The sequence below is a fragment of the Salvelinus sp. IW2-2015 genome, linkage group LG6.1, assembly GCF_002910315.2.
Source record: "Salvelinus sp. IW2-2015 linkage group LG6.1, ASM291031v2, whole genome shotgun sequence".
NCBI classification, from domain to species: Eukaryota; Metazoa; Chordata; class Actinopteri; order Salmoniformes; family Salmonidae; genus Salvelinus; species Salvelinus sp. IW2-2015.
This window is the reverse complement of record NC_036845.1, coordinates 22,314,350-22,334,490: the sequence shown is the minus strand read 5'-3', so window position 1 is coordinate 22,334,490 and position 20,141 is coordinate 22,314,350. Positions and strand designations below refer to the sequence as shown.

Sequence of the window (20,141 nt, the reverse complement as noted above, 5' to 3'; positions counted from 1 at the left end):
ATGCGCTTCCTGAACAAAGGAATTCGGGGGGTCATGTCATTCCAAGCTCTCTCTTTTGACCATAGAAATACCTAGAAACCCCATTTCACCTCTCACAGCCTATTGAATCTAGTGGAAGGCGTATGAAGTGCATGTAAATCTAATAGATTTCAAAGCACATTTATAGGCCAGGCCCTGGAAACAGAGCCTCGATTTCATATTTTTCACTTTCTGACAGGAAGTTTGCTGCAAAATGAGTTCTGTTTTACTCACAGATATAATTCAAACGGTTTTAGAAACTTGAGAGTGTTTTCTATCCAATAGTAATAATAATATGCATATTTTACGAGCAAGAATTGAGTACGAGGCCGTTTGAAATGGGCACCTTTTATCCAAGCTACTCAATACTGCCCCTGCAGCCATAAGAAGTTAAACAAAAACAAAAACCTAACCCTAACACCAACCCCCTAACCCCTAGCCCTACACCAACCCCTAACCCTTAACCTCTTTGGGCTAGGGGGCAGTATTTTGATGTCCGGATGAAAAGCATTCCCAAAGTAAACTGCCTGTTACTCAGGCCCAGAAGCTAGGATATGCATATAATTGGTCGATTTGGATAGAAAACACTCTAAAACTGTTAAACTAATGTCTGTGAGTATAACAGAACTGATATGGCAGGCAAAACCCCGAGGACGAACCATCACCCAAAAAATTAAATTCAGCCTACCACTGTTTCCAATGGCTTTCATGTTTAGTATGAGGCTAAAAGAAGAAGAGGGGGAGGAATAGGGAGAGAGACAGAGAGGGAAGCCGTCACAGCAGAGTAGAGTGGAGTCTCGGTGCGTAAGTAACACTGCACCTCCCTCTCTATACACATTCACATTGACTGGAAACCCTTTCAGAAGCTACACTACTCTACACTAAGCTTCCCTCCCTGTAACCCTAACACTTCAGAGGCTGCAGTACACAGAGCTGCGTCACATAGCTATGATGAGCGAGAGGGGGAGGGGGACAGCAAACAAGAATACATATTATGGAGAGGAATAGAGATAGAGCGGCAGAGAGAGAGAGGGGGGGGTAAGGAGAGAGATTGAGAGAGAAGGAGAATTGAAACGAATTGAGAGAGAGGGGGAGGGGGACAGCCAACCACCATACATACTACAGAGAGGAAGAGAGATAGAGGGGGAGAGAGATAGAATTGAATGCAATTGAGAGAGGGGGAGGGTGACAACCAACCAACCACCATACATACTACAGAAAGGAGGAGGAGAGATAGAGCAGCAGAGAGAGAGAAAAGGAGGAGAGATTGAGAGAGAGAGAGGTGGTGGAGGAGAAAGAGGTGGAGGAGAGAGATTGAGAAAGAGAGAGCGATTTAGGTGGTGGAGGAGAGAGCGAGAGGTGCATGAGAGGCAGAGAGAGAGAGAGGTGCAGGAGAGAGGTGGAGGAGAGGCAGAGAGAGAGAGGTGCAGGAGAGAGGTGGAGGAGAGGCAGAGAGAGAGGCAGAGAGAGAGAGAGAGGCAGAGAAGGAGAGAGCAGAGCTACAGAGAGAGCGAGAGAGAAGCAGAAAGAGGACGAGAGGCAGAGTGAAATCATCTCTTGCAGGCATTCAGCTTTCTGTCGCTGATGGGGACAGGCAGAGTAGCCTAGATACCACCAGTACCTTATCGGGGGACAGCATCACCACATACACACCCTGCACACACATAAACACACCACAACATTCCATAGGAGAAGCTGGTGAAGCTCGGAGGGGGAAACAAGCATCTCTTCTCTGTGGTGTGGAGAGCTAGAAGACTGGACTAGAGCCTCTGCTACACCACCACGCCGTGCAGGAGCCTCATCCAGCTCTCCAGGATCCACTAGCAGCAACAACCCTCATACATAGCTCTCCACTCCGATAGTACAGCTTTCTCCATCCGACCATCCGATAGCTCTCCACTCCACTTGCAAAGCTCTCTCCAGCCGACTAGCTCTTTCTCTCAAATCCCTCTGTCAGCTCTCTCTTAACCGCTACCATGAATTTCCTGCGTCGCCGGTTGTCTGACAGCAGCTTTATAGCTAATCTTCCTAACGGCTACATGACAGACCTCCAGAGATCTGACCCTCCACCGCCTCCCCCCTCTACAGCCACCCCAGGAGTCACAGCCACATCCCCAGGACAAGTTCCAGCACCAGCCCCCAACGCTGACCCCCCAGCTCCAGAGTGTGGGCCCCAGCCTGCCCCAGCCCCGGCCCCCTCTTCAGGCTCTGGGTTCTTCAGCTCCCTGACCTCCCTGAGTTCCATCACTAACGTGGTAAAACAGACAGCAGTGTCAGCTGGCTTGGTGGATCAGAACCCAGCACCCGGGCCTGGTCCTGTCTCCATGAGATTTAAGATACTGCTGGTCATCGACGAGCAGCAGATTGTGTGGTGAGTGGACACCTGGATGGCATGACTCAACAAATCAGTATCCTGTTGGCTATACGAGAACAGTCAGGGTGGATTCCAATAGGGCAGTAGGAACCTGCACAGGGCTTAGGGATAACATTATGGATCAGAATACACCCTCAGATTGATGTTGGAGTTGGGTTTGTTGTTATATCTGTCTTAATGTAAGTTGCTCTGAATTAGAGTGTCTGCTAAATGTCTGAAATGTAAATGTAATGTCAGGTCTCACTGGTGAGCTGCGGGATCAGCTTGGATTGATTTAGGATTAGGTTGGACAACAGTAAAATATGACTGCACAAGATGCTTCTGAGGTGTGTGAGCACTGAGCACTGAGCATTGACAATGATATTCTATTACATGCATACATCCTATTTCCTTTTCCCTTTTCCCATGTTGAAATCAGTGTTTGAAGCTTGATAGTCAGATGGTTCTACTACTTCAACACACAGCTACCACTCTATTCCCCGGAAATCAACAGCACCCTGCTAGCTCTGGGCTCAGAGAGATGTTAAGGACAGAGACATGTTATAGAGAGGATAGTGACATGTTATAAAGAGGACAGAGAGATGTTAAGGACAGAGACATGTTTGATCAGAAGAGGAATAGTCGACATGTTATAAAGAGGACAGAGAGATGTTAAGGGACAGAGACATGTATATAGAGAGGATAGTGACATGTTATAAGAGGACAGAGAGACATGTTTAATGAAGGTGATAGATGATGCTATGTTATTAAGAGGATAGGAGTTTATGTTATAAAGAGGATTGAGATGCTGTGTTATAAAGAGGATAGAGATGCTGTGTTATAAAGAGGCTAGATAGATGCTATGTTATAAAGAGGATAGATAGATGCTATGTTATAAAGAGGATAGATAGATGCTATGTTATAAAGAGGATAGATAGATGCTATGTTATAAAGAGGATAGAGAGATGCTATGTTATAAAAGAGGATAGAGAGATGATATGTTATAAAGAGGATAGAGAGATGCTGTGTTATAAGAGGATAGGAGATGCTATGTTATAAGAGGATAGAGAGATGCTATGTTAATAAGAGGATAGAGAGATGCTTGTTATATAAGAGGATATAGAGATGCTATGTTATAAGAGGATAGAAGATGCTATGTTATAAAGAGGGATAGAGAGATGCTATGTTATAAAGAGGATAGAAGTAGATGCTGTGTTATAAAGAGGATAGAGAGATGATATGTTATAAAAGAGAATAGAGAGATGATATGTTATAAAGAGGATAGATAGATGCTATGTTATAAAGAGGACAGAGAGATGCTGTGTTATATAAAGAGGATAGATAGATGCTATTGTTATAAGAGGATAGATAGATGCTATGTTATAAGAGGACAGAGAGATGCTATGTTATAAAGAGGATAGATAGATGCTATGTTATAAAGAGGATAGATAGATGCTGTGTTATAAAGAGGATAGATAGATGCTGTGTTATAAAGAGGATAGATAGATGCTGTTTATAAAGAGGATAGAAGATGCTATGTATAAAGAGGATATAGAGATGCTGTGTTATAAAGAGGATAGATAGATGCTGTGTTATAAAGAGGATAGATAGATCTGTGTTATAAAAGGATGATAGATGCTGTGTTATGAAGAGGATAGATAGATGCTATGTTATAAAGAGGACAAAGATGTTATAAAGAGGATAGAGAGATGCTGTGTTATAAAGAAGGATAGATAGATGCTATGTTATAAGAGGATGATAGATGCTATGTATAAAGAGGATAGATAGATGCTATGTTATAAAGAGGATAGATAGATGCTATGTTATAAAGAGGATAGAGAATGCTTGTTATAAAGAGGATAGAGAGATGCTATGTTATAAAGAGCATATAGAAGATGCTATGTTATAAAGAGGATAGATAGATCTATGTTATAAAGAGGATAGATAGATGCTGTGTTATAAAGAGGATAGATAGATGCTGTGTTATAAAGAGGATAGATAGATGCTGTGTTATAAAGAGGATAGATAGATGCTGTGTTATAAAGAGGAAAGATAGATGCTATGATAAAGAGGATATAGAGATGCTGTGTTATAAAGAGGATAGATAGATGCTGTGTTATAAAGAGGATAGATAGATGCTGTGTTATAAAGAGGATAGATAGATGCTGTGTTATAAAGAGGAAAGATGATGCTATGTTATGAAGAGGATAGATAGATGCTATGTTATAAAGAGGACAAAGAGATGTTATAAAGAGGATAGAGAGATGCTGTGTTATAAAGAGGATAGATAGATGCTATGTTATAAAAGAGGATAGATAGATGCTATGTTATAAAGAGGATAGATAGATGCTATGTTATAAGAGGATAGATAGATGCTATGTTAAGAGGATAGAGAGATGCTATGTTATAAAGAGAATAGAGAGATGCTATGTTATAAAGAGCATATAGAGATGCTATGTTATAAAGAGGAATAGATAGATGCTATGTTATAAAGAGGATAGATAGATGCTATGTTATAAAGAGGATAGATAGATGATATGTTATAAAGAGGATAGAGAGATGCTATGTTATAAAGAGCATATAGAGATGCTATGTTATAAAGAGGATAGATAGATGCTATGTTATAAAGAGATAGATAGATGCTATGTTTATAAGAGGATAGAGAGATGCTGTGTTATAAAGAGGATAGATAGATGCTGTGTTATAAAGAGGTAGAGAGATGCTATGTTTAAAGAGGATAGAGATGCTATGTTATAAAGAGGATACAGAGATGCTATGTTATAAAGAGCATATAGAGATGCTGTGTTATAAAGAGGATATAGAGATGCTATGTTATAAAGGAGGATAGATAGTGCTGTGTTATAAAGAGGATAGATAGATGTTATAAAGAGGATATAGAGATGCTGTGTTATAAAGAGGATAGAATAGATGCTATGTTATAAAAGAGGAATTAAGAGATGCTATGTTATAAAGAGCATATAGAGATGCTATGTTATAAAGAGGATATAGAGATGCTATGTTATAAAGAGGATAGATAGTGCTATGTATAAAGAGCATATAGAGATGCTATGTTATAAGAGGGATAGATATATGCTATGTTATAAAGAGCATATAGAGATGCTATGTTATAAAGGGATAGTAGATGCTGTGTTATAAAGAGGATAGAGAGATGCTATGTTATAAAGAGCATATAGAGATGCTATGTTATAAAGAGGATAGATAGATGCTATGTTATAAAGGAATGAGATGCTATGTTATAAAGAGGATAGAGAGATGCTGATTATAAAGAGGATAGATAGATGCTGTGTTATAAAGAGGATAGATAGTATGCTATGTTATAAAGAGGATAGATAGATGCTATGTTATAAAGAGGATAGATAGATGCTATGTTATAAAGAGGATAGATAGATGCTATGTTATAAAGAGGATAGAGAGATGATATGTTATAAAGAGGATAGATAGATGCTATGTTATAAAAGAGGATAGAGAGATGATATGTTATAAAGAGCTATAGAGATGCTATGTTAAAAGAGGATAGATAGATGCTATGTTTAAAGAGGATAGAGAGATTGATATGTTATAAAGAGGATAGATAGATGCTATGTTATAAAGAGGATAGAGAGATGATATGTTATAAAGAGCATATAGAGATGCTATGTTATAAAGAGGATAGATAGATGCTATGTTATAGAAGAGGATAGATAGATGCTATGTTATAAAGAGGATAGATAGATGCTATGTTATAAAGAGGATAGAATGATGCATGTTTATAAAGAGGATAGAGTAGATGCTGTGGTATAAAAGCGGATAGAGAAGTTATATACTAAAGAGGATAGATATATATTCTGTAATGTTATAAAGAGGATAGAGACATGTTATTTCATATAAAGGATAGAGAGATGTGTTATATTATGAAGAGGATAGAGATATGTTATATTATAAAACAATGCAGATAGCCCGGTTAGCCAATGTGCGGGAGCACAGGTTGGTCGGCCCAATTGAGGTAGTATGTACAGGAATGTATAGTTAAAGTGACTATGCATATATGATAAACAGAGAGTAGCAGCAGCGTCCAAAGAGGGGTTGGGGGGGGCACACAATGCAAATAGTCCGGGTAGCCAATTAATTACCTGTTCAGGAGTCTTATGGCTTGGGGGTAAAAACTTTTGAGAAGCTTTTTTGTCCTAGACTTGGCACTCCGGTACCACTTGCCATGCGGTAGTAGAGAGAACAGTCTATGACTGGGGTGGCTGGGGTCTTTGACAATTTTTAGGGCCTTCCTCTGACACCGCCTGGTGTAGAGGTCCTGGATGGCAGGCAGCTTAGCCCCAGTGATGTACTGGGCCGTACGCACTACCCTCTGTAGTTATAAAGAGGATAGAGACATGCAATGTTATAAAGAGTATAGAGACATATTATGTTGTGTTCTAAAGAGGATAGAGAGATGTCCTGTTATACAGAGGATCCGTGGAGTGATTGAAAAACAAGTTTTAATGACTCCAACCTAAGTGTATGTAAACTTCCGACTTCAACTGTATATGATATGGTCATTATTTGAACTACCTAGCCAGCTAATTTAGCATTAGCTAGCTAGCTAACAAGCTAGAAACGAATCAACACTTTGTTTAGAATGTTGCTTTTAATTGCCTGGTTTGCTAGATTGACATATATTAAATACATTTTTAAAACAGATTTATTGGTGTTAAAATACACCAGTTATGCTATTTTGTACCACCAGGCTGCTGATGTCATGCAGCCTGTCGTTTTTGTGTTTATGATTTTTCATAACGAAGGCCTTCCCATTGCATTCAGGTAATCGTTCAATCCATCATCTGATTCACGTCATGTTACAAAGTGGAACACAGTCATGTCACATTATGTTACACCGTGAAACACAGTGCTATGTCACATTATGTTACACAGTGATGTCACATTAAGCTACACAGTGAAACACGGGTGATATGTCACATTTATGTTACACAGGTGGAAACAAGGGTGATATGTCACATTATGTTAAGTGAAACAGTGATGTACATATTATGTCACACGTGAAACACGGGTGATATGTCACATTAAGCTACACAGTGAAACACGGGTGATATGTCACATTATGTACACACAGTGAAACACGGGTGATATGTCAATTATGTTACACAGTGAAACACGGGTGATAGTCACATTATGTTACACAGTAAACACGGGTGATATGTCAATTATGTTACACAGTGAACAGTGATGTCACATTATGTTACACAGTGAAACACGGGCATGTGTCACATTATGTTACACAGTGAAACAGTGTGTCACATTAAGCTACACAGTGAAACACGGGTGATATGTCACATTATGTTACACAGTGAAGTCACATTAAGCTACACAGTGAAACACGGGTGATAGTCACATTATTATTGTAATTATTATTATTATTATACACATTATTATTGTTATTATTACATTATTGTAACACATTATGTTACACAGTGAAACAGTGATGTCACATTAAGCTACATAAGCCATAGAGCTCCTGAACAGGTAATAAGTGAAACACGGGTGATATGTTTATGTTACACAGTGAAACACGGGTGATATGTCACATTATGTTACACAGTGAAAACGGTGATAGTCCAATATTTTACACGGTGAAACACGGGTGATATGTCACATTATGTTACACAGTGACAGAATGACTTGAGTTCCTGTATGTTGTTATGATCACACCACGTCTCGTTAATCATAAGGCATACACCCCCGCCCTCTTCTTACCAGAAAGATGTTTGTTTCTGTCGGCGCGATGCGTGAAGAAACCAGCTGGCTGCACCGACTCCGTTAGCGTCTCTCGGGTGAGCCATGTTTCCGTGAAGCAAAGAACGTTACAATCTCTGATGTCTCTCTGGAATGTTACCCTTGCTCGGATTTCATCAACCTTATTGTCAAGAGACTGGACATTGGCGAGTAGTATGCTAGGGAGTGGAGCGCGATGTGCCGTCTCCGAAGCCTGACCAGGAGACCGCTTCGTTTGCCCCTTTTACGGCGTCGTTGTTTAGGGTCGCGGCTGGATCAGCTCATTGTATTGGGTGGAAGGCAAAACACAGGATCCGCTTCGGGAGAGTCATATTCCTGGTTGTAACGATGGTGAGTTGAGGTTGCTCTTTATTCAGTAGTTCCTCCCGACTGTATTGAATGACCTAAGATTACCTGGGGTACAATGTAAGGAATCACATAAAAAAACAATACTAGCATATTTCCTAGGAACGCGAAGCGAGGCGGCCATCTCGGTCGGCGCCGGAAGTAGACACCTGATTTAGAATTCTCACAATCAAATGTCGACCGCATTATCTACCAAGGGAATTCTCTTCGATTATAATCACAGCCGTATATATTCCCCCAAGCAGACACATCGATGGCCCTGAACGAACTTTATCTGACTCTTGTAAACTGGAAACCACACACTGAGGCTGCATTCATCGTAGCTGGGGATTTTAACAAGGCTAATCTGAAAACAAAACTCCCTAAATTCTATCAGCATATCGATTGTGCTACCAGGCTGGTGAAACCTTGGTTCATTGTTATACTAACTTCCGCGACGCATATAAGGCCAACCCCCGCCCTCCTTTCGGAAAAGCTGACCACGACTTCATTTTGTTGCTTCCAGCCTACAAACAGAAACTAAAACAGCAAGCTCCCGCGCTCATGTCTGTTCAAGCTTGGTCCGACCAATCTGATTCCACGCTTCAAGACTGCTTCGATCACGTGGATTGGGATATGTTCCGCATTGCGTCCAACAACAACATGACGAATACGCTGATTCGGTGAGCGAGTTCATTAGAAAGTGCATTGACGATGTCGTACCACAGCAACGATTAAAACATTCCCAAACCAGAAACCGTGGATTGATGGCAGCATTTGCGTGAAACTGAAAGCGCGAACCACTGCTTTTAACCAGGGCAAGGTGACGGAAACATGACCGAATACAAACAGTGTAGCTATTCCCTCCGCAAGGCAATCAAACAAGCTAAGTCCCAGTATAGAGACAAGTAGAGTCGCAATTCAACAGCTCAGACACAAGAGGTATGTGGCAGGGTCTACAGTCAATCACGGATTACAAAAAGAAAACCAGCCCCGTCGCGGACCAGGATGTCTTGCTCCCAGACAGACTAAATAACTTTTTTGCTCGCTTTGAGGACAATACAGTGCCACTGACATGGCCCGCTACCAAAACCTGCGGGCTCTCCTTCACTGCAGCCGAGGTGAGTAAAACATTTAAACGGTGTAACCCTCGCAAGGCTGCAGGCCCAGACGGCATTCCCAGCCACGTCCTCAAGCATGCGCAGACCAGCTGGCTGGTGTGTTTAAGACATATTCAATCAATCCTTATCCCAGTCTGCTGTTCCCACATGCTTCAAGAGGGCCACCATTGTTCCTGTTCCCAAGAAAGCTAAGGTAACTGAGCTAAACGACTACCCCCCCGTAGCACTCACTTCCGTCATCATGAAGTGCTTTGAGAGACTAGTCAAGGACCATATCACCTCCACCCTACCTGACACCCTAGACCCACTTCAATTTGCTTACCGACCCAATAGGTCCACAGACGACGCAATCGCAACCACACTGCACACTGCCCTAACCCATCTGGACAAGAGGAATACCTATGTGAGAATGCTGTTCATCGACTACAGCTCAGCATTTAACACCATAGTACCCTCCAAACTCGTCATCAAGCTCGAGACCCTGGGTCTCGACCGCCCTGTGCAACTGGGTCCTGGACTTCCTGACGGCCGCCCCAGGTGGTGAGGGTAGGTAACGACATCTCCACCCCGCTGATCCTCAACACTGGGGCCCCACAAGGTGCGTTCTGAGCCCTCTCCTGTACTCCCTGTTCACCCACGACTGCGTGGCCATGCACGCCTCCAACTCAATCATCAAGTTTGCGGATGACACTACAGTGGTAGGCTTGATTACCAACAACGACGAGACGGCCTACAGGGAGGAGGTGAGGGCCCTCGGAGTGTGGTGTCAGGAAAATAACCTCACACTCAACGTCAACAAAACAAAGGAGATGATTGTGGACTTTATCTTGTGGACTTTAGCAGATGTTAATGCGAGAGTAGCGAAATGCTTGTGCGTCTAGTTCCGACAATGCAGTAATAACCAACAAGTAATCTAACCTAACTATTCCACAACAACTACCTTATACACACAAGTGTAAAGGGATGAAGAATATGTACATAAAGATATATGAATGAGTGATGGTACCGAACGGCATAGGCAAGATGCAGTAGATGGTATAGAGTACAGTGTATACATATGAGATGAGTAATGTAGGGTATGTAAACATATAAAAGTGGCATTGTTTAAAGTGGCTAGTGATACATGTATTACATAAAGATGGCAAGATGCAAGATGCAGCCATCATGTACCAGCTCTGTGTCCCTGTTGTTTTTCAGATCCCTCTCAAATATAAAACCATCCCTGAGTTTCATATGAAATGACAGGGAATCTATTTTAGGTATTAAAGTACGCTGATTAACCGGAGGACACAACACAATTTGGCTCTGAGCTGCAAGACCTGCTGGGTAAATAATTACATTTCCTCCTGCTAGTGAGACATAGCGGAGAGAGAGAACTCAGTGCTCTGTTCTACCTTGCTCTGTAATGCCATTGACTCTCAGTACACACACACACACACTGAACAGACGCTGATGGGAAGTGAAAAGAGGCCGTGGGGTTCCACACTCTGTTCTGTTGCCCGGGAAACGGCTGCCTGACGCCCAGAGTGGTGACACGTGCTGCATCAGTCTGAGACAACGTCACATGACCTCCTCAGGGCTACTCTACTCCAGTCCACTGCGCCATGATGTTATCAGAGAGTGAGAGAAAAAGGGTGAGGGAGAGACAGAGGTGGAGGGAGAGTGTGAGTGGGAGGGAGGGAGCTAGAGAGAGAGAGCGAGAAAGAGGGAGGGCGAGAGAAAGAAGGAGAGAGAGCGACAACTTTGCTATAGAAATATTAGCATGCGTCATTCGAATATGAAATGGTTTATGGAGTTCCCACTGTTATGTTTCCATCTGCACCGCCATCTTTTTGGATGAATGTGTAAAACGTAATGCACAACAGAATGTCAACTGCAATATTCAATGTTCCTCTCCACTGCATGCTTTGGAGCAAACACATGTTATCATCATTCTATGGTGAATAGTTAATAAATTAACATATTCCATGCTTGGCATCAGGCAGAGAAGCCTCTACATGCAACAATTTCAAAGATTGTAATGTGTTACAGTTCATGGGTTCATACAGAAAGTGTTATGAAATGTGATGTAATCTTTTTTATTGTATATAACTTAATGTTGCTGCACCCCAGTAAAAGTAGCTGCATTAGCAGAAGTTGACAGCAGAAATGTGTGAAGTCCGGAGCCTCCAGTGGCGGTCGGCAGTCCGGAGCCTCCGGCGGCGGTCGGCAGTCCGGAGCCTCCGGCGATGATCCAAGGTCCAGTTCCTCCGGCAACGATTCATGGTCCGGAGTCTCCGGCGACGATCCGGTTCCACGGAAGCGGAGGGATCAGCGTGCGGAGCGGGAGCTACGTCCCGAACCGGAGCCGCCACCGAGGATAGATACCCACCCGGACCCTCCCCTATAGAGTCAGGTTTTGCGGCCGGAGTCCGCACCTTTGGGGGGTGTCACGCCCTGACCTTAGAGAGCCTTTTTATTTCTCTATTTGGTTAGGTCAGGGTGTGATTTGGGTGGGCATTCTATGTTTTCTATTTCTTTGTTTTTGGCCGAGTGTGGTTCCCAATCAGAGGCAGCTGTCTATCGTTGTCTCTGATTGCGAATCATACTTAGGCAGCCTTTTTCCCACCTGTGTTTTGTGGGTAGTTATTTTCTGTTTAGTATCTGTTTACCTGACAGAACTGTTCGCTTTCGTTTTGTTACTTTGTTCTAGTGTTTCTTTGATCAATAAAATCATGAACATTTTCCACGCTGCGCTTTGGTCCACTCATTCTGACGAGAGCCGTTACATATACGGCTCCCTCGGGAACAGGCCCCTACCCCAGTAATCTGCGTGAAGAGGAGGCGGAGAAGGAGGGGCCAGAGAGCGGGCTGCCTTCTGAGGAGTAGGAGGCGATCGAATAAATCCCCACTTCCATCAATTCTGCTAGCAAACGTGCAATCTTTGGACAATGAAATCGACAACGTGGAAGATTAAACTACCAACGGGACATTAAAAACTAACATCTTATGCTTCACGGAGTCGTGGCTGAACGAAGACAATATCAACATACAGCTGGCTGGTTAAACGATGTACCGGCAGGATAGACAGCGGAGGCTAGTAAGACGAGGTGCGGCGGACTATGTATTTATGTAAATAACAGCTGGTGCACTATATCTAAGGAAGTCTTGAGCTATTGCTCGCCTGAGGTAGAGTATATTATGATAAGCTGTAGACCACACTACTTACCGAGAGAGTTCATCTGTATTCTTCGTAGCTGTTTTACATACCACCTCAGTCAGAGGTTGGCACTAAGATAGCATTGAATGAGCTGTAGTCTGCCATAAGCAAACAAGAAAATGGTCACCCAGAGGCGGTGCTCCTAGTAGCCGGGGACTTTAATGCAGGGAAACTTTAATTTGTTTTACCAAATTTCTATCAGCATGTTAAATGTGCCACCAGAGGGAAAATACAACTTTGGACCACCTGTACTCCACACACAGAGACAAATACAAAGCTCTCTCTCTCCATTTGACACATCTGACCATAATTCCATCCTCCTGATTCCTATTTACAAGCAAACATTAAAGCAGGAAGCATCAGTGACTAGATCAATAAAAAAGTGGTCAGATGAAGCAGATGCGAAGCTACAGGACTGTTTTGCTAGCACAGTGATAAAATAATTAACTGGAATATGTTCCGGGATTCTTCCAATGGCATTGAGGAGTATGTCACATCTATCATTGATGACGTCGTCCCCACAGTGACCGTACGTACATACCCCAACCAGAAGCCATGGATTACAGGCAGCATCCGCACTGAGCTAAAGGCTAGAGCTGCCGCTTTCAAGGAGTGGGACTCTAACCTGGGAGCTTATAAGAAATCCTGCTATGCCCATCGACGAACCATCAAACAGGCAAAGCGCCAATAAAGGACCAAAATCTAGTCGCACTAATACACCAGCTCTGACGCTCGTCGGATGTGGCAGGGCATGCAAACCATTACAGACTACAAAGGGACGCACAGCCGAGAGCTGCCCTGTGACACGAGCCTACAAGACGAGCTAAACTACTTCTATGCTCGCTTCGAGGCACCAGCTCTACCAGAAGATTGTGTGATCATGCTCTCCGCAGCCGATGTGAGTAAGACCTTTAGACAGGTCAACATTCACAAGGCCGCAGGGATATACGGATTACCAGGACATATACTGCGAGCATGCGCTGACCAACTGGAAACTGTCTTCACTGACATGTTCAAACTCTCCCTGTCCGAGTCTGTAATACCAACATGTTTTAAGCAGACCACCATAGTGCCTGTACCCAAGAACACTAAGGTAACCTGCATAAATGACTTCCGACCCGTAGAACTCACATCTGTAGCCATGAAGTGCTTTGAAAGGCTGGTCATGGCTCACAACACCATGATCCCAGAAACCCTAGACCCACTCCAATTTGCATACCACCCCAACAGATCCACAGATGATGCAATCTCTATTGCACTCCACACTGCCCTTTCCCACCTGGACAAAAGGAACACCTATGTGAGAATGCTATTCATTGACTACAGCTCAGCGTTCAACACCATAGTGCCGTCAAAGCTCATTAATAAGCTAAGGACCCTGGGACTAAACACCTCCCTCTGCAACTGGATCCTGGACTTCCTGACTGTCCGCCCCCAGGTGGTAAGGGTAGGTAATAATAACACATATTCCATGCTGATCCTCATCACAGGGGCCCCTCGAGGGTGCGTGCTCAGCCCCCTCCTGTACTCCCTGTTCCCTCATGACTGCATGACCAGGCATGACTCCAATACCATCATTAAATTTGCCGATGACACAACAGTGGTAGGCCTGATCACCCCCGACAACAATGAGACAGCCTATAGGGAGGAGGTCAGAGACCTGGCCGTGTGGTGCAAGGACAACAACCTCTCCCTCAATGTGATCAAGACAAAGGAGATGATTGTGGACTACAGGAAAAAGAGGACCGAGCACTCCCCCATTCTCATCGACGGGGCTGCAGTGGAGCAGGTTGAGAGCTTCAAGTTCCTTGGCGTCCATATCACCAACAAACTAACATGGTCCAAGCACACCAAGACAGTCGTGAAGTGGGCACGACAAAACCTATCCCCCCTCAGGAGACTGAAAAGATTTGGCATGGGTCCTCAGATCGTCAAAAGGTTTTACAGCTGCACCATCAATAGCATCCTGACTGGTTGCATCACTGCCTGGTATGGCAACTGCTTGGCCTCCAACCACAAGGCACTACAGAGGGTAGTGTGAAAGGCCCAGTACATCACTGGGGGCAAGATTTCTGCTATCCAGGACCTCTATACCAGGCGGTGTCAGAGGAAGGCCACCGTAGTCATAGACTGTTCTCTCTGCTACTGCATATCAAGCCGTACCGTAGCGCCAAGTCATTGCAGGCAATCTCAACGCTGTGCGTTACAGGGAAGACATCCTCCTCCCTCATGTGGTACCCTTCCTGCAGGCTCATCCTGACATGACCCTCCTGCATGACAATGCCACCAGCCATACTGCTTGTTCTGTGCGTGATTTCCTGCAAGACAGGAATGTCAGTGTTCTGCCATGGCCAGCGAAGAGCCCGGATTTCAATCCCATTGAGCACGTCTGGGACCTGTTGGGTCGGAGGGTGAGGTCTAGGGCCATTTCCCCCCAGAAATGTCCAGGAACTTGCAGGTGCCTTGGTGGAAGAGTGGGGTAACATCTCACAGCAAGAACTGGCAAATCTGCTGCAGTCCATGAGGAGGAGATGCACTGCAGTACTTAATGCAGCTGGCGGCCACACCAGATACTGACTGTTACTTTTGATTTTGACCCCGCCTTTGTTCAGGGACACATGATTCCATTTTTGTTAGTCACATGTCTGTGGAACATGTTCAGTTTGTTTAAGTTGTTGAATCTTATGTTCATACAAATATTTACACGTTAAGTTTGCTGAAAATAAACGCAGTTGACAGTGAGGACGTTTCTTTTTTTGCTGAGTTCATATATATATCACTAATTCCAATATATCCATGACTTCATGATTTCCTTAAGTGCCTGTGGGTGATAGTTTGTAGTGTGATTTCCTTTACGGTCCATAGAGGTATTTAAACCCGTATTAAAATATCCCATCATAATAATAGAGTCTAGTGTTGCTTGTAGAGTTGATAAATTCTTATATAAATTGGATCATCATTATTTGGACCGTACAGGTTAATAAGCCATATGTGTTTATTGTCCAATAACATATTTAAAATATATTTAAAATAATCCATCTACCATGATGATATGTTTGGACAATTTGCACACATCAAAATTACTGTTAATTAATATCATCAACCCTTTTGAATTTCTTTTCCCATGGGAGAAATATATTTCACCCCCCCAGTCCTTTTTCTACAAAACTTAATCTAAAATTGTTGAATGAGTTTCCTGTAAACAATAGATATTATATTACATTTACATTTAAGTCATTTAGCAGACGCTCTTATCCAGAGCGACTTACAAATTGGAAAGTTCATACATATTCATCCTGGTCCCCCCATGGGGAATGAACCCACAACCCTGACGTTGCAAGTGCCATGCTCTACCAACTGAGCCACACGGGACCACATACTCCTTCTCTTTTAGCCAGGTAAATACTGATCGTCTTTTCTTATAATTGTAATGGCCTAGCAGATAATAACTGGCTATACTTATTTCACCACTTACCATAATGAGACAAGATTCAATTCTATTTATCAAAATATGTTTGTAAACATACCACAAGTAACATGATGATTGAGTGTCTATATAGCTGTACCATAATATTTGCATTGCTCCTAAGTAAACCTCCAATTTGTCCCCACTTTTCCACCTGCTACAACCCCTCATCCCGAGTTGGGTATTCATCCCAATGCCCAGCAGACCACTCCCAACCCATCCTTCAAAAAGAGCACACAGTGCCACACACAGAACAGAAGCAGATCAACCGCCAAATGCATTTCCATCGCCCTCACCTCAATTTGTATTATATATATATATACACTCCTCAAAAAAATAAAGGGAACACTAAAATAACACATCCTAGATCTGAATGAATGAAATATTCTTATTAAATACTTTTTTCTTTACATAGTTGAATGTGCTTACAACCAAATCACACAAAAATTATCAATGGAAATCAAATGTATCAACCCATGGAGGTCTGGATTTGGAGTCAAACACAAAATTAAAGTGGAAAACCACACTACAGGCTGATCCAACTTTGATGTAAATGTCCTTAAAACAAGTCAAAATGAGGCTCAGTAGTGTGTGTGGCCTCCACGTGCCTGTATGACTCCTACAACGCCTGGGCATGTCCTGATGAGGTGGCGGATGGTCTCGAGGCACTCCTCCCAGACTGGACTAAAGCATCCGCAACTCTGGAACAGTCTGTGTGCAACGTGGGTTGGTGGATGGAGCGAGACATGATGTCCAGATGTGCTCAATTGGATTCAGGTCTGGGGAACGGGCGGGCCAGTCCATAGCATCAATTCCTTCCTCTTGCAGGAACTGCTGACACACTCAGCCACATGAGGTCTAGCATCGTCTTGCATTGGAGGAACCCAGGGCCACCGCACGCAGCATATGGTCTCACAAGGGGTCTGAGGATTCATCTCAGTACCTAATGGCAGTCAGCCTACTCTGGCGAGCACATGGAGGGCTGTGCGGCCCGCCAAAGAAATGCCACCCACAACATGACTGACCACCGCAAACCGGTCATGCTGGAGGATGTTGCAGGCAGCAGAAGGTTCTCCACGGCGTCTCCAGACTCTGTCACGTCTGTCACGTGCTCAGTGTGAACTGCTTTCATCTGTGAAGAGTAAGGCGCCAGTGGCGAATTTGCAATTCTTGGTGTTCTCTGGCAAATGGCAAACGTCCTGCACGGTGTGGGCTGTAAGCACAAACCCACCTGTGGACGTCGGGCCCTCATACCACCCTCATGGAGTCTGTTTTCTGACCGTTTGAGCAGACACATGCACATTTGTGCCTGCCTGGAGTCATTTTGCAGGGCTCTGGCAGTGCTCCTCCTGCTCAAAGGCGAGGGTAAGCGGTCCTGCTGCTGGGTTGTTGCCCTCCTACGGCCTCCTCCACGTCTCCTGATGTACTGGCCTGTCTCTCTGGTAGCGCCTCCATGCTCTGGAACTACGCTGAAGACACGCAAACTTCTTGCACCGCTCGCATTGATGTGCCATCCTGGATGAGCTGCACTACCTGAGCCACTTGTGTGGGTTGTAAACTCCGTTCATGCTACCTAGAGTGAAAGCACCGCCGCCATTCAAAGTGACCAAAACATCAGCCAGGAAGCAAGGAACTGAGAAGTGGTCTGTGGTCACCACCTGCAGAACCACTCCTTTATGGGGGTGTCTTGCTAATTGCCTATAATTTCCACCTGTTGTCTATTCCATTTTGCACAACAGCATGTGAAATTTATTGTCAATCAGTGTTGCTTCTAAGTGGACAGTTTGATTTCACAGAAGTGTGATTGACTTGGAGTTGCATTGTGTTGTTTAACGTGTTCCCTTTATTTTTTTGAGCAGTGTAATAAGTTGACGTCGAAAGTTTACATACACCTGAGGCCAATATACATACGGTTTTTTAACATTCCTGACATTTAATCCTAGTAAAATTCGTTCTTAGATCACCACTTTTTTTTAGAAAGTTGAAATGTCCAGAATAGTAGGTAGAGAGAACGATTTATTTCAGCTTTTATTTCTTTCATCACATTCCGTGGGTCAGAAGTTCACATACACTCAATAATATTTGGGTAAGCATTGCCTTTAAATTGTTTAAACTTGGGTCAAACATTTCGGGTCGCTTCCACAAGCTTCCCACAATAAGTTGGGTGAATTCTTGGCCTAATTCCTCTGACAGAGCTGTGTACTGAAGTCATGGTTTGTAAGGCCTCCTTGCTCACAGGTGCCATTAATACAGGTAAGGTGGAGGACAAGGAGCCTCTTAAAGAAGAAGTTACAGGTCTGGTTGAGAGCCAGAATCTTGCTTGTTTGTAGGTGACCAAATACTTATTTTCCACCATAATTTGCTAATAAATTCATTAAAAGTCCTACAATGTGATTTTTTGGATTTTTTTTTCTCATTTTGTCTGTCATAGTTGAAGTGTACCTATGATGAAAATTACAGGCCTCTCTCATCTTTTTAAGTGGGAGAACTTGCACAATTGGTGGCTGACTAAATACTTTTTTGCCCCACTGTATATATATTTTTTATCCTGTTTCTAATTTTCCATAATTAGCTATTAATATTTGTAGTAATGTCAGCAATTTATGCAAATCATTTTTACCTCTCTGTCACGCCTTGACCTTAGAGAGCCGTTTTATTTCTCTATTTGGTTAGGTCAGGGTGTGATTTGGGGTGGGCATTCTGTTTGTTTCGATGTTTTGGCCGGGTATGGTTCTCAATTAGGGACAGCTGTCTATCGTTGTCTCTGATTGGGAATCATACTTAGGCAGCCTTTTTTCCTTTTGGTAGTTGTGGGTAGTTGTCTTCGTTTGTGCAAGTATAGCCTTACGGAGCTTCACGTTCGTTTTTGTTGTATTATTGTTTTGTTGGGGACATTTGCAAATAAAGGAAGAATGTACGGCTCACCACGCTGCACCATACGACGAGCGTGACACTCTCACCATTACCAAAATTACATTAAGGCAAGCAATTATTATATTAGCAAACAATTATTGTGAATCATCCTATATTGTCCCTAACATCGTTTACACCCTCTCAACAGTTGTGGGACACACACACACAACCATTTTCCCCCACAACAACCATAGACTCAGATTCTCAACATTTGCACCATCCCAGAGCCCAGAAAGGTCTTGATTTACAAATGCATATACAGTTGCAGCTGTATGAGAAGGCCTGCAAAACTGAGCAAAAAAAAGGGCAGAAATGGGGAGATTTTCTTTTCACCTTTATTTAACCAGGTAGGCCAGTTGAAAACAAGTTTCTCATTTACAACTGTGACCTGGCCAAGATAAAGCCAAGCAGTGTGAACAGACAACACAGGGTTACACATGGAATACACAAACATACAGTCAATAACACAAAATAAAATAAAAATAGAAAAATCTATGTACAGTGTGTGCAAATGTAGAAGAGTAGGGAGGTAGGCAATAAATAGCCCTTAGAGGCGAAAATAATTACAATTTAGCATTAATACTGGAGTGATGGATGTGCAGATGATGATGTGCAAGTATGTACAATGTGCAAATATGATATGCAAATATGTACATATTTTTATTCATTCTTTGACACTTGTGTGTATAAGGTAGTAGTTGTGAAATTCTTAGGTTAGATTACGTGTTAGATATTACTGCATGGTCGGAACTAGAAGCACAAGCATTGCGCTACACTCGCATTAACATCTGCTAACCATGTGTATGTGACCAGTAACATCTGCTAACCATGTGTATGTGACCATTAACATCTGCTAACCATGTGTATGTGACCAATAACATCTGCTAACCATGTGTATGTGACCAATAACATCTGCTAACCATGTGTATGTGACCAATAACATCT

At 43.1% G+C, this 20,141-nt stretch overlaps 1 protein-coding gene across 1 annotated transcript in view; it reads left to right on the top strand.

Annotated features, from left to right (window-relative positions):
* The first annotated feature begins 1,044 nt into the window (after positions 1-1,044).
* Positions 1,045-20,141, top strand: part of LOC111964763 (uncharacterized) — a 74,623-nt gene continuing 55,526 nt past the window's right edge. Inside the window, exon 1 of the mRNA XM_023988578.2 lies at positions 1,045-2,389. Within this exon, the coding sequence (XP_023844346.1) occupies positions 1,995-2,389 (395 nt within the window). The 5' untranslated portion in view covers positions 1,045-1,994. The remainder of the gene's footprint in view (positions 2,390-20,141) is intronic.